General features: G+C 38.1%; 1 protein-coding gene across 9 annotated transcripts in view; it reads right to left on the reverse strand.

Annotated features, from left to right (window-relative positions):
* Nucleotides 1-15,836, reverse strand: part of SCML2 (Scm polycomb group protein like 2) — a 72,329-nt gene that overhangs the window by 20,970 nt on the left and 35,523 nt on the right. For all 9 annotated transcript variants that reach the window (XM_088160243.1, XM_088160241.1, XM_088160242.1 and 6 more), the window contains 2 exons: nucleotides 14,793-15,036; nucleotides 2,726-2,976 (listed from right to left, as the gene is read on the reverse strand). In XM_088160243.1, coding sequence (XP_088016369.1) covers nucleotides 2,726-2,976; nucleotides 14,793-15,036 — 495 coding nt within the window. The remainder of the gene's footprint in view (nucleotides 1-2,725; nucleotides 2,977-14,792; nucleotides 15,037-15,836) is intronic.

Consider the following 15,836-nt stretch of genomic DNA (forward strand, 5'->3'; position numbering starts at 1 on the left):
CTTTTTGTGGGGTTGAATTTAGGGCTGGTACCCACACTCAGACCAAGGGGTTTCCTCAAGAAATTCTGAAAGGAATTCTTTGCACTGTTACGTAAAGTGTACTTTTAAAATATAATGCAAGAGATGTAGAGAGGTTTCGTGTTTATTATGGCAGAGTAAAAACATACAGTGCAAGCTGTGAGAAACAAATGAAAAACAAAATCCAACATGTATCTCATACTTACACAGCTCAGAAACATTTTAAACAAAGAAGAAAAATGATGCAACAGCTCAACATTTCTAGCTGTATAATAAAAGTTAGTATCTGCAAAGTGACAAATACTGAAGCATAAAAACCTAAAGGGGCAAAGAAATTCAAACAACTCTGCAGAGAGACAGGCAGATACTAATGTCCCTAAATACACCAAATAGCCAGCTCACACTTGAAGCACAACCATTTAGTGCAACATCTGGAGGGGGGGTTTTTTTGCATCAGTCTAGGGGGGTGGGTGGAATTAAAAAAGCCTCTTTCAAGCCTCTAGGCACATACCACCTGCATATTTGCATACATACTCTGAGGTGTACAGGCTGTATGGTTGCACTTCATGTCAGACACACTCTGTCCACAGAACTCCCACAAAGCCCCATTTCCTCTCTTTACCCTTATGCTAACAGGTGTAATAGTCCAAAGAAAAGTTTGCACATATGTATAACATCTTGGCAATTTAACCACTTACCAAAGCAATAACAGCCTTCTGTGAATTCTCAAAAGGAGCTAATTTTTCAAGTTTCTAATGCTAAAGTTAACAAGGCAAAAAACCCAAATTAGATGCATCAAACCTACATTTTGCAAAACCTCTCTGTTGCCTGGTCCCACAGAGGAAATCAGGAGTGCGCAGAGGTACCTCGGATTTGCTGCCTCAGGACAGGTATGTCAGCACTAACACCCATTCCCCAAAGAGCACCTACAAGCTCTTCACACAAACCTGGTGTCAAAAATACTCCAAGGAGACACTTCCAGACACCCAGGGCCCAGAAGCCTCTTCTAATGGCAAGGTGCCTCCAACTACTGTTTCAAAACCTAGATAAACCATCTTGATTTCTTTTTAATGAGAGCTAGTATGCAAATTCTTACATGCAAGTGTACATCCTGCCATACCTGAATGATGCCTTAAGATATGACAGTTCTGTGTTCAATGCTGTCCTTTAAAGCCCCATCCAGACTTATGAAGAACACCTCACACACCAGCTAAGCCTGGATAGGAGCACCTTTCTCCTCTTTAATCTCTGCTGCTGTGCATTTTTATATAGCAAGTAAGAGAGGAACAAAACTGGAGACCAATTCCATCAGTCGCCTACCAGTATGGATGTCTGATTGCAAGGGGCAGGCAGTAAAGAAGAGTGCTCAGCTCTCAATTTATGGTCCCCAAAATTATTTCTTATCTTGTGATCATCATTTCAACGAAGTGCTGCTTCCAGTTTCATACTAGAGCTTCCAGCTATGCTCCAATAATGTTACTTCACTAGCACTTCACACTGACCAGCATAGTCACTGGAAGGGAGAATCCTCACCTTGCCATTACTCCACTTCTTTCCACGCATCATTAGGAATAGGTCCCACTGCCCACACTGATACCGACTGCAGGAGAAAAGCCCTAAGACTTCTACTTTTTAATTCTTGTGAGGAGGAAAGGGGAATGAACACCAAAAAAACCCTAAAAAATACCAGGAAAAAGCACTACCCCCCACCTCTTCACTAGTGATGCAAGCAGGAAGGAGCACAAGGACAGATTCAAATTGCCTGAGGAAAGACATTACAGGATTGCTACTCTTCTTGGACAGCCTGCTGTGCATGAGCAAGCCTCAGAAAATAGACTGTACTTCCATGGCAATCCAAAATTGCCCTAAGTCTGCCCTGCTGTGATCCTATTCTTCCTTGCAGCAGCTGTAGCATTTGTGCTTTTTGGGGTGGAGCAGACAAAGAAGGAAGTAGGAGGGATGGATGCTGTGCTGTCTGCCAGTTGAGCTGCCTGAACTGGCTCACTCAGATATTGTTCATGTGCCAGCACTGGTGTCAGTGGCAGCAGAAGTCAGGTGAGGGGACAGAAGCTCCAATCTGTACCTGACCAAACAGCTCCACCAGAGCTGAAGCTGGAGGCAGCTGCCAACACTCCGGTCTGACTCAGATGGGCAGGGAGAAAGGCATCATGCCTTTCAGACCAGGACAGGATTAGGCCCACATCTAGAGAAAAAGAAGCTTCCTGCTTCATGCTAGAAGCTCCAGGATTAGGGGGTATCCATGAGATTAATTTGGCAAATCCAACTGTATGCTTAAGAAGCCTAAATTATGCAATAAAACCCTCGCTGTTTTTAATTCTTTGTTTCTAAACCTGAAAAAAAAACCCCAAAACCAAAAACTGCAAGCTATATATATGGTTCAGTAACAAACTAACCCAAACTGAAAAGCTTAAAGGCTTCCCTGTCTCTCTATTTCAGAATAGAATTTTTCAACACCAATTACTCACCCATAAATACAACAGTAATCTTGTTTGGGAATAAAATAATCCACAGGATCTTATACTAAAATATTCCAGAAAAGCTATTCTAAATTTTTTCTTCTAATCAGTTGCTGAAAACAGTAAAGCCCTGAAGGCTGAAGAGAAGACAGAAAATTAAGTAATAATAATAAAAAAAATCTCACTACAAAATTTTGCAATATAAAGTAAAATAGTAGATAAAGACTAACCTTTTTTCCAGGTTTTAAACTTTTTTTCCTTGTTTTAAGATTTTCAGTATGAGAGGTGCTTTTTGTCAAGGGAATATTTTTAGGAGACCTGCCCTTCTTGGGAACTGCAGACTGTCCAGGGGGTTTGCCCCGACCTGGTTTCCTGCCCCGCTGCGCTGGTGCTGGAGCAGATTTCTGTGGAGACTGCATTGAACGCCGGGTCACTTTGGAAGGGGAAGATTGGATTTTTGCACTGCTCTTTGTAATGGAAACTGAGGAAAAACAAAAACAAAAGGGAAGGGGGGGAAAACCTCAAAATGAACAATGGAAAGCAACTTTTCTAACAAAGGCTTAAAAAAATAAAAGTGTACTGCACAATTTACATTGTAAAATGAATATACTTTTTACTTTGAACTTAAGTGGCTGGCATGAAACTATAAAATTCATTGAAGCCAAAGAGAGAACTCTTTGTACCCATTATTTTAGAGGGACTTTCCTAAGAGAAAAACATTCAAATAAAAATTGGGAAAAAAACCCCAAGAATTAATCCACTCACCTTATAAATGCTTCCCATAATTGAATTACAATATTTATAAAGTGCCATTCATCAAGAAGGCCTTCAAAAATACTTCACAAATTATACAGCCTATAAAACATCCCTTTTCTGCTAAGAGCAGTTTCCACAATTACAAGGCATGCAAACTACTTCTAGGGAGCTACAAAACAACTCTGAGCAGCAAAGAAAATCATCCCAGTGACAAGGAGAAACTGATGACAGGCAAAATGTCTTTAAAGAGTATCTGTCTGAGATGCTGGTTTAGAAAGTTAAGCTCACATAACTATACTCAGATTTTTCTACCTGGTGCTATTTTGAAGAAGGGATTCCAAAAATCAAATATAAAGTATAATTTTTCTTCATTCTTAACATGGAAGTAATTTTCTTCCATGAGATGGGTTAATCTCCCATCCCAATCCAATATGGGATCCCAGCAGATATCTACCTGGATGTTCCAATATGCATATGATGTGACAGCATAATAGTCTAGTGTAAGGCTCTAACATGTGACCAGATTTCCTTCAATTAAAACTTCCCAGTGAACAGGTCTTTGCCACTCAACTCGCTCCTTTCTGAAATAATGATGGTTTTATTTTAACAATTCCCTTCCCAATGGACAGAATGCCATAAGGATGCCAAACAGAACATAAGGACATATCCTCAATGAAAACATGTACTGCACCATGCTACAGCAGCACCTGTGACCAACAAAAAGCAAATACCCTGTGGCCAACAAATACTCAGTTCTGTTGGCCCAACCACTGGCAGGCAGATAGGTGCATAAATTGCAGGACAGGTAAGTAGAAGATGAAATGGGAAAATTTTTTTACATCAAACAAACTTTGTTGAGAGGTATGGGAAGGAAACACACAACATATTTGAAATAATTTGAAACCTTTACACTAAAATTAGACAGTTTTCTAGTGTCACACTGCCCCTATCACAGCTTTTTCATCTTGCTGATTGTAAAACTCATGTGATTCACCTTAACCTAAAATATCATCAAAACTTAATGCAACATAACTTAGAGAAGTATTGCAAGTTAGAGTTCAAGCAGGCTTTGACTGTGTTGGTCACCACTGCCTGATTCAAAGCACTAATTCATACTGGAAATGGAGCAGAGGGGGCTGTTAATTCTGGATTTTTGTGAATTTGGAATCTTTCTTCCCTGAAAATATTAGTATGTTGAAGCTTTCTGTCAAGCAAGTAAAACAAAAAATAAAACAGAAAGATACTTTTGAAATGATTAAGAAAATAAAATATTTAAAGATTGAGTAACATTTTAAATGTCTAGCTCTATGAATCATATTCAACTTAACTGTCCAGCACTTTGCTTTACAAGTGTTTCTTTAACTCTGTATCTTTATTCAGGAGTTAACCGTTTAAGTATTTGCAATAGAAAATATCACTGTAAGATGAAATGCACACTGCACACAGACTTCTTATAAAATACAAATGCTACTGACACACATTTCTAAAGCACTAGGAGCATTTACATACATTGCTCCTGATTCAGTTACTAATCTAATATTCCTAAATGGCCATTCAGAAGAAATCTCTTCATTATGGCTGGTTGCAATCCTAATGCATCAAATGCAGACCTGATATCCCTAGGTTTCTGTGAAGGACCACCTTCTGGACGTACAAAGTGATCGCTTGCCTTTTATTTATGTATGCCAAAACCTATTTCCATATGCAATGACAATTTAAAATAAGATGAACAGAATTTTAACAAAATGCTGTCACAGCATTACACTTATGTTCCTGAATTGCTGAATGACAATGCACATTAAGCTGTATATCTGGAAAGCAAAGCAGTATCAACTGTATTCTGTACAATACAATACTACAGACTATATTATACTTACAACAACATAAAATGCAGCTATTTTCATTTATTTGTGCCACACAACTACGCATAGAACAAAACAATCATGACCATGTAAAGAAACGCTGTTTGACAAATTCTTTGTGTTTCTGCCTATGCTGAAATCTAGCAAATGCATGTCTATTCTCACACAGTAAAGACACAGCTGTTGTAAAATACAAACTACTTTCAAGTCAACAGGTTCTAGGAGCACAGGTATGAGTTTTGGACACTGGGCAATCCCTATTCCCTTCCAGAAGGACATTTACCGGACAAAGAGCAACAATGCAAACAGCTCCAGCCACTTCATGCTGCCCTCTTGAACCACACGCATCAAGCACTACCTTGTCTCAGCATCTTCCTACCTGTATATGCCAGAGCACCAAATAGGAGCGGTATTAACCATTAAGGGGGTGGGGGGAATCAGGTCTCACTTGGTATTTTTCCTTCTGCTAGGGCTGAAGCTGCTTTTCTTAATAGGCAGGACTGCAACAAAGCCCATGCTGCCTGGGCAGCCTCCCAGAGATAGCAGCAAATGAGGAAGCTGCTATTTGCATTTGTTGATTTAAGAGAGGATGGGGGGAGCACAAGGGAGTGGGACTGCTAAAGTAATTCCCATATTGTCTGCAGGCTGTATTGACAGTGATCATCAGTCACCTGCTCATACTTCCCTCACCCCGGCCTTCAGAGGGAGACCAAAGGTTACACTGGGTCACAGGATCTAGGGGGAAATGAAAAGACATGCAAAATCAAGCTGCCAACCCACTGCATCTGTAGACAGAGTTATCCCCACTAGGCCACATGTTCCAAAAACTAAGACATTTTAATAGTCTCATGAGAACTTGTTAAAATATAACGATGAAGAGAATAGAAAGGAAAAATGCCAAGCTCTGCTTGCAATTACTGCAGTATTTAGCTGGGATATTTACAACCAAAAAGCACATTTGCCTTTTGAGGATGCTGCTTTGCATCACAAAGGTCCTCTCATTTGCACAAACAAAATCAAGCATTTGTGTCATGTCGCTCATCTGCACAAATATCCACCACTCAGTTTCAGGAATGGGATGGGCTTTCCTTCCCAAATATCTTATTTAGAGCCAAAACCTGTACGGGCACCCTCAATAACTGAAGAACTGAGGTCACACTACACAGATATACTTTACCATAGAAATGCTAGCAACTAAGCAGAGCTTTCAAAGTTCACAGAGCTGTAGTTATACTGCCCCGTTTGTGTGGGCTATAGGTAGGTATATAACCCTTCCTGCAACTCACAGCTTTCATACTTCTCTTTCAAAGCATTCTTTCTCCCCCTCCTCCCCAAATCATTCTGTGAGAATCCCAACACCTACAAACTTTGCATTTAATATAAGAGAAACCCCAAATCCTGTATATTGGAACTCACAACCTGGAGATGCATGGCTACAACTCAGGCTCTCGCTGAAACAAGCAGATCTACTGCAATCAACTGAGCTCATTTGCATGAAAAGGACCCAAAAGGTTACACCTTACATGAGGGCCAAGTTCTGCTTGCAGAAGCAGAAAAACTGCCCAGACACAGGCAGAATTTGACCCCAGAATGTTATCTCCAAGATCTCCTGCCAGAATAAGTAAGATATTTAAGACAACTGTGAAATATGAAGCTACTGAAACCTCCAGTACTCGAGAAGGGGATGGAACAGATGACAGCTCAAAAGCCTGAATTCTCATGCAATTCTAATTAGTAAAATTCCCTCAAATAATCAGCAGTGACAGTATCACTCCATGTTTTTATGGAAAGCAGGGGGAAAAAAAGGTTCAGATTTGTAATATTTAAACATTGTAAATCTTCCATTCAGTTAGTGTCACAGAACAGCAATTACAAGACAAGATTTAAAACAGCTGATGGGAAATGACAAAAAGCAAGGTAGGGGCTCACTGCCACGCATTCTGTGAACACAGAATTTCTACCTGAGGTGAAGGTGCCAATTAGGCCAGTAAAAAAAAAGTAGTTCACTTTTAAAACCAGGTTTTCTTTCAAGACAGAAATTATTATATTTATACTGTAGTAATGTTCCTATGCGCCCCCCCCCCCCCCCAAATATAAATCCAATGTTCTTCTGAGAATATAAAAGCTTGGTCCTTCTGTCATGTACAGACAAAAAAAATGAGGCAAAGAGATTTAGCAATTTACCCGAAATCCATGTGAACATTCCACAGGAGAAGTAATGGAAACATATCTCCTGAGTTCTGGCCTGGAGATTTAACTACAAAATTAACCTTCTTTAATACAGTCAGTTATTATCATGATAGTTCTGACAACTGGCAAAGAAAGTGGAAAAGATTAGCAATTTTTCAAAACAGCTTACTGCCAAGGATTATAAAAATTTATGTCCTTATGTCTCAATTGAACAACAGAGCCATACAAAAGTGTAACTCTCTGTAACACATTCCACCTCTTCCTATCTGTTTGGATTACTTCTGGTTATGAGGTAGCTGTGAGATATTAACTGATATGTTGCTATGATACAAAATTAGTTATAAGTCATTATTCTGCTATCTAAAAAGTAGCATCACACTTGGAAACTTCAACATCCACTTTGGCAAGATATGGACACTACAGCTTGAAATCTGCTTTCTAGATTTTAGTTTCTGTTACCAATATAATAAAAAAAAGGCTCTGTCTTCTGCAAAAATTTTTAGCCTACCTTACAAAGGACTGAAAGGCAAAATAGAGGCTGCCAAGCCATATAAGACAAAAATGGATAAAAGAAAAAGCATTCTTCTCCCAGTGACTTCCCCAGGCAGCACTGTAGCACCTTCAGTCCCTCAGTCCTTCATTCCCACTCCCAGTCTCCCACATTTTCAAGAGGTAGGCAAGCCACTTTTAAAGAACCAACCACTGAAAATACCATTCAAGATCCATCAAACTCCACTGCTAACCAAAGTAAGACACATCACTTCCAAAAAAACCAACTTTTACAAGCTAAGATGGGGCAGGGGATATGTGGGACTTGGGGGCAAAACAAAAGAAAGACTCCTGGAAGATCTGTTCAGTTAGTCCCCAGAAACCAATAACTGTGAGAAGCCAGGTTCTAGTCTCACCCTTCAACAAGCATTGCCATTGCAACCACATTAGCAAAAAACCCAAACCAGACAAACTCCAACAAAAAAACCCTATATTTGATTGATAATTTGGAAGGAAGGAAGAGAGCTTCTGACAAGGAAGACAGCAAGCAAATAACTCACACTATCAAAACAGCATCAACTTGAATTACCTGAAGTTAACTTAGATGTGCTGATGATGAATCTGTCAATAAGCCTGACAAAGCCCAGTTTTTTGTACACAAATTTGGGTACAAATTTAACAACCTGACTTTTAACCCAATCATTACTGATTCTGCCCTGGTTTTACCATTATTTTTCCCCAAACAGCATAAACAGGATGACAGGTGGGCCCAAAATGAGACAATAAAAAGCAACAAGCTTCTAGGGAAGGAAAAAAGACAGACAAAGCATGGATAGTACTATGCCACAATTTGTTTTGTCTCAGCATCTCAATGACAGCACTGATACTCTGAACACAGCTTATACCTATTAACACAGATTTGGAAAATATAAATTCAATCCCATCAACTAATAGGGCACCACAATCATTTGCTGTGACTTGGCACAACTAGGTCAGTAACTCTTTACTGCTTAGTACCCACAGGAGTGGGGTTTTCTATTACTCAAGCTGCAGGTGGGAGGTCTGTACAGCAGTACAACTTTCTGTTTAGACAATACTGAAATACCTGCAAACCCGAACAAGAGCAAATAAAAAAAATCCATGTAGCAGTCAAAAATACATGTGTTTGAGTACTTCAAATTTACAAGAAAATTTCAATTACCTTATAAATAAACATGGTAAGATGATGAGGAATCCAGAGTTACAATAAGGTCACATCTTTGGGAAAGGCAAAACCTGTATTTTTCTTAAGTGATTACTGCCCTGTAGCAACACTATCCAAGCCTTGCTGCAAGATGTCAAGAAACATTAATGCCAAATAAAAAAAGCTTAACATTTGAGAGAATGTGGCAAATCAGGTTTTAGCCTGAAGCACTGAGGAGTTTTTCATGTACAATTCTGAAGACAGCATAAATCTGCTTACTGTGTGTGCCTGATTTAACTACTGTGATCTGCTCATGAAGAGAAGCTGGCTGCACTGACACAAAAATAAAACCTCCAGCAGTATGAAATTGTACCACTTCACCTTCTTTTCTTTAATGAAGCTTAATTACCATGCTTATCTGATTTTTTTTGGCTTCTCTAAACACAGAGTCATCACAGATCTAACTGCAGCTCTGTCCAAAGTTTCAACACTTCTTCTGTTTCACCAGCAAATAGGGCAGTACTTCGGTTTGTATTGATGTTGCACATTTGTGCACAACTCAGCTGAAAACAGAATATAGTTATTTTCACTTAATTTCATCAGCAACAGAGAAGACCATCTCTAGTATCTAGCTGGGTAAAATCTGCACAAAGTAAACATTGAGAACATGACTGAAAACTAAATAAAACTAAGAAATAATGAAATAGACAAATAAGATACTTTTAAATCTCTGCTTGAGCCTGTACTACTATTATTGCTACAGAGTTTTAGAAAGAGACCTTTAATATCAACGTGCTGATCAGCATAATGAAAGAAGATTGCTGTTACTGACAATAAATGCACTAAATTAGGAGAAAAGCAATGAGGAACGCAGGGTATGGAAGAGGGAGAGACAGAGGAGAGGGAAAGAAGAAATATGACTACGGGTAAAAGCTACAGTGTATCATGGTTTTGGTTTGGTTTTTTAAAATTATTTTTATCATCTTCCTTTGGCCTCCCAAATTTTTAGAGCGCAGAGAGCAGTTCCAACTTTTTAAGTTCTTTGCATCACCTTTATCCCTCAAAAATCCAGCTTCAAAAGGCTGAGGGAATCATGGATATGCAGAAACTGATCCCTCTCTTTTCAGATGCTGCTCACGTCTAAATGATAGATATTACTTAATACTGAAATCAATCTTTGCAGGTGAAACTACTTACTTGTTTCCCATATGGCTTGTCCCTAGTCATTCTTTTGTTTTCTCTCTTTTATGGAAAAGGTTTTACTTCTACTATAAATAAAAAGATGGGTTGCCTAAGTAACTGCCATTTACATGTAATAACTAAAGAGTAAAATGAATTTATACAGAAACAGCAAATAGAAATTGTTCTGACAATCTCCAGTCACCTGCTACCTACTTCAATCATAAGTCTTAAATACAACGAGCTACAGAGCAATACAAGATTATGAAGAATGTTCTTGGGTATAGTAACAGATTTCTATTATTCAACTGAGTAAAGTAAAAATTACAATGTATTGTGGTTAAATAGAAAAGTACAACACATTTGGCCTAGAAAAAATAGTGAATAAAAAAAACATGCAAAAGACATAAAACTTTAAATGCCTTTTTAAAGTATATCAAAAGCAGAAGTTACATGGACCCAAGAGATGACCAAATTTCAGAATAAGAAAATGCAGAAGGTAAGACTAAAGCAACAAGACTGATTTCTTTTTTTGCATTCATATCACTCCAAGGAAGCACACAATATCAGTAAAAGTCCAAAAACCCCAAATACCAACTAATGAATAATCATGAGAGGAACAAAAACATAACTGAAGGCACCATTATGTCACTAAGTTTCCATATATAGTGCACTTCTGGATCCAGTGGCTCAAAATGCTGTAAGTGAAAAGGAAACAGTAAAGAAGAACAAGGGTAGCCAGAGGAATAAAACTTATCCCTGAACAACAAAACCAAAATCTTCCTGTAAAAGTACTGGAAGTACAAGAACCTGTTTTAGTACAGGAAATCAACAACAACAAATGAAAACTATCAGGAAGGAAAAGGAGTATCTCCTTTTCCACAAAAAATATACTCAAGTAGAGAACACCTTATGTTGTAGGTGCTAAAAGTTCAGATGACTCCAGTATATAATAGAACAGGTTAGATCAAGTTCCTCCCCTTTTGTGCTGAGTACCTGAGAAGGGAACCAGCATTAAAGCTTTATTCAGGGTTTAGAAGGTGCTGGGCAGTAGATGGACAGATACTAGGAATACTTGTGCAAACCTGTCTCCTGTGTGCTTATGCTTTTCTTCAGACATCTGCTTTCAAGAAGATGAGAAAGCCTTCAAGAGCAGATAGTCCTTCAAACTGGTCCAGCATAGACACTACTATGTCAATCTCTTTCATTAGGTACTTTTCACAACATTGTTTATGTGCTCAGTAGTCATCTCTAAAAGCATTTAATTTACCCAGAGACACAGAGAAAACAATCTATTGCATCTTTAAAATATTAACCTTGAGGCAGCGGGCCAAGCCAGTATCAAGCACTGGAATCAAACCATACATAACCAATCAGTACTGTTGGAGATATTTCTAATGACACAAACTACAATATTAGCTAAGCACAGCTTCTGATACTATAAATATTGACTGGTACATTTCATACCACTGTGCACACATCCATCCAGGTGCACCGAAGTCACATCTTCTGATAAGGACAAAACATAAACACAAATATTAAGACCTGAAGGCTATCAACAGTTGGTCCAAAACAACTTTTGACCTAACATCTTTGTATTATCTTTTATCTTAGCTCATGAGCTGTCTAATACCAATGAGAGGTACAGAAGATGCAGTTATAAAGAGCAAAAATAACACATAATCTGGTCTGAATAAACTCCCCCACATCCTAGCAGCCTGTTCTTAAACACTTCCCATGGCAGAGGTCCTACATTCTCTCTGGGCATCCTAAAAGGCTAAGACAGTAGACAGTTGAAATAAAAACTTCCCTAATTTTCATATTGTCTCCCTTACTGCATTTTATCTCCCTTTCAAAAGGACAAATTAGACTCCAAAATACACCTCATGGCAGGAACTTATTGTCCTATTGTCCTAGATATGAATTAAATTTAAAGCACCCTTTATTGCTTTCGTACTTCGAGTGCAGGATATTGGCTTTGCATGATCACTAAAATCTGAGGCTGGTTTTTTTCAACCGTCTAAGTAGTGATTTAACACATTTAAATGCTTCCAGTTTTACAAAAATCAAGAATACTTTTCATATTCACTCTGGAATTCAAGCCACTCTTAGGTCAATTATTTTCACTTTCTGTTGTAGAAATTCAAGCCAGAAATACTGAGGTAACCAGCAGGAAAAAGATCCAGACCAGAATAACACTTCCATAGTCCAAGCAAATCCTTGCAATGTAGTACCTGTCATATTTTCTCCCTTAACAGAAGTAGACAGTGTGTGACATAATGAAGAATCCTGACAACATCATCATATTTCTGAATTGAAATGACTTGATTATACTCTTCTTGAGGCTATTATTTACATCTTAATAAAGGATTGTCATTGCAGTTCTTTAACGGCTCAACAGCAATCAAGTAACAGTGAGAAACCTAACCTCAGAGCAAAAAATATTTCATCCAGATATGTAAATTCAACAAGTGTCTATAACACATACAAACATAAAATATTAAATAAATAAAAATAACAACACAAAGCAAAATAGAGATAACAAATTATTTGTGCTCAGAATAGAGAAAAAATGAATACACAATTTCAATAAAACTGCAGTTAACTTTGGGCCCACTTTTGGAATCAAAAAGAAACACTCCAGCCTGCACCTCTCTGCACTCAATTTCTATTACATGTCCAAAATTCTCAGTTTTAACTACAAGTCAGCAAGAACCTTGCTTCAGATTTTATTAATGCCTAGAGTGTTATATTTTCTCATTAAAATGCAATATTATCCTACCTGGAAAGGTATTTCAGTATCTATCTGATATTTTGTTTGTTTTATTACCTGAAGAACTGGATTACATAACCAGCTTTACTTACTGTCAAACAACTTTGAGCTCTATCAAGCACTAATCTGGCAAGAAAACATTCTTGCCTGATTATTGAAGTATGTCTTACCTCAAAATATCACTGGCTTTCCAGCGGTGAAATTGGAGTAAACGAAACAATTTCATAGTCTTCTTTCCAGAAGATTAAATTGGACTCAGTAATCTAAACTGTCCCAAAAATATGTTTTAAAAATTCTATGCCACTTATTTACACAGCCCCTCTTGTGTACCACAGAATGGGTCAGGTTGGAAGGGACCACAGTGGGTCATTTGGTCTAACTTCCCTGCTCAAGCAAGGTCACCCCAGAGCACATGGCACAGGATTGTGTCCACACAGCTCTGGAATATCTCCAGTAAGGGAGATGCTGGAACTTCTCTGGGCAATCTGTTCCAGTGCACAGTCACTCCCACAGCAAAGAAATAACTAACTTAAGTGTAATAACACATCTCATTCATGATCTCCAAAGAAAAGGTCAACCCCGAAGAAGCTGAGAAGGACACTTTAGAGATTGAGAGCACAGAAACATTAAGACTAAGGTCAGTGTGGTACTTATTAGATGACTTCTGATCAAACGTACATCGTCCTCACCTGAGTTTCTCCTTCCCTCTCACTGCAGGTTTGTATCAGCAGATTGTTTTGAACAGTACAGCTGCACACATAGTTACTCCTTTGCTGAAATCTGCCAGAATGGACTCAACTCAGTTCCAGGTACTATACCCCTGTCAGCAACTTCAGATAGGCAGGTGAGAGCAAGGATGCAGAGGTACCCTTAACTAATTCCAATTAGATTTTCCTTACAGTCCTTGATCTGCTAGCAAAAGACTAAGAAAAACAATGGGGATGGAAAGGCCAAGAAACATTATGATTTCTTGCCTTCTTGCTTCTGTTCCTCTCCTACTTCCAGTGAGAGTTCTGTGACACCAATCTACTTGTTCCTTACTCATATAACACCACCTGTGAAAATTCACACCGAGAACAAATTATTCTGGTTGATAAAGAAATTAGTTAAAATATGATTCCTCTCCTTCAAAACCTCTCTTCCTGACAAATTTGTATGGGATGACGATAGAAAAGCTCAAACAGTTTGACAGAAAAGTCTTATACTACAGAAACTTGACAAGCAATCACCAGAGCAGCAAAGGGATTACACTAAGGGATATCCCTCTTCATGCTATTTCCCTTCTTTCTAAGACAGAGAGTTGTTCATTATAAAGTGGCCATTAGTTAGAGACAGTACCATCTGATCAACAAACATCCCTAAAGCAAAGAGGACGACAAAGCATTTAGAATAGGCAGCTACAAGACAGAATTTTCTGAGTATGAAAGCAGAAACACTAAATATATAATTGAGACCTGCAATCATCACAGAAGGAAAGACTACTTTACTTAGCAGTTAGCATAACATAAAGAGCTGCAGCAGCTAATAAATTATTATCACTAAACAGGAGCATGTATCTATCAATAATACAAACAGCAAATCTAGTTCAAGATTCTTTACAAGCACACAAAAATTAGAGGTCATCAGAAGTCCTCCTAACAGTATTAAATAAAATATGTTCCCAGAGATATTATGAACAGGCAAAAATTGTTTTCCAGCAATTTCTATTAGCTTTATGTTACATAAAGAAAATTCAACAACATTTCATCCTCGTCTGCTACTCACAAATCAAATCTTCAGTCTTATCTGCATACAGCCAGCTGGTTTTTAAAATTCTGCTGTAATTGAGGAGAAAAACAATTAAGCAATATTATTAGTCATCTTACCATTGTTCCCTGGTGGTTGTAATGCATCTCCTGTCAAGCTACACCATCCGACTGGGAAAATATCTCGAGAATCACACCTGCACCAATAGTCAAATGCTCCTCTCCAGCCATCAAATGTAACAAAAACTTCATCTCCTTTAACATCTCCGATGGTTGCTGGACAAATCAGGTATGGGTTCTTTCTATCTATAGCTTCAAGTTTCATTCCAACTTTAAAGCAGTTTGGCACAGGTTTTGGCGGTTCCTACAAAAATAAGCATGGTAGAATATTTTTATTTCTATGACCTCGTGAAAAAAAAAAACAAACCAAAACTAAGTTACAGACCTTTATTTTTCCCTAACATTCTTACTACTTATAGTCACTACTCTCAGGAACACATTCAAGGGAACTTATTAATATTTCAAATTTGCCTTTTCTCTTCTGCACTACAAAAATCTTTATGCTATTCCCCCAAACACAGCTGGGATAATTAGCAAAATTCTCCATGACAGAAAGACCCTGATAAAAGTATTTACATAAGCAATAGGTTGCAACTAATACATTATGTCTGGGCAGCAAGACAGCCAAGACACTAAAATGAAATTATTACATGCTAATAAAGAAGAGGTTTGCAGAGCATGGATATTTCTGGGGACTGATAACTGTCGGTAAAAGCTTTACCTCTCAATTAATCCATGAAAAATTCATTAGCATTGGACATTATTTATAGGCCCCTGTTAACTCAGTTGGCCTTAGACCAATTCCAAGTGGACAAAAGAAAAACAAAAATCAAGTGAATGTTACTGGCATAAGCGTACCTCCACAGCAGGAGTTGTGATCTAACAGAACACAAATTACCAACTCATCCTCAAGAACTTTATTATCCAAGCCCATCTCAGATGTGCTGCAGGCTAGAACTGAGAGACATGGCTCATCATGCCTCAGAAAATTTATATTATCTTATCTAAAAAAAATTATAATTATATGAAATTAACACCAAGTGATGTGATTGCAGGCCTGAACCCAACTGTTTGATTTGCTGACATATTTGTCAGTATCACTCT

This window comes from Sturnus vulgaris, chromosome 2, assembly GCF_052056855.1.
Source record: "Sturnus vulgaris isolate bStuVul1 chromosome 2, bStuVul1.hap1, whole genome shotgun sequence".
Classification (NCBI taxonomy): Eukaryota; Metazoa; Chordata; class Aves; order Passeriformes; family Sturnidae; genus Sturnus; species Sturnus vulgaris.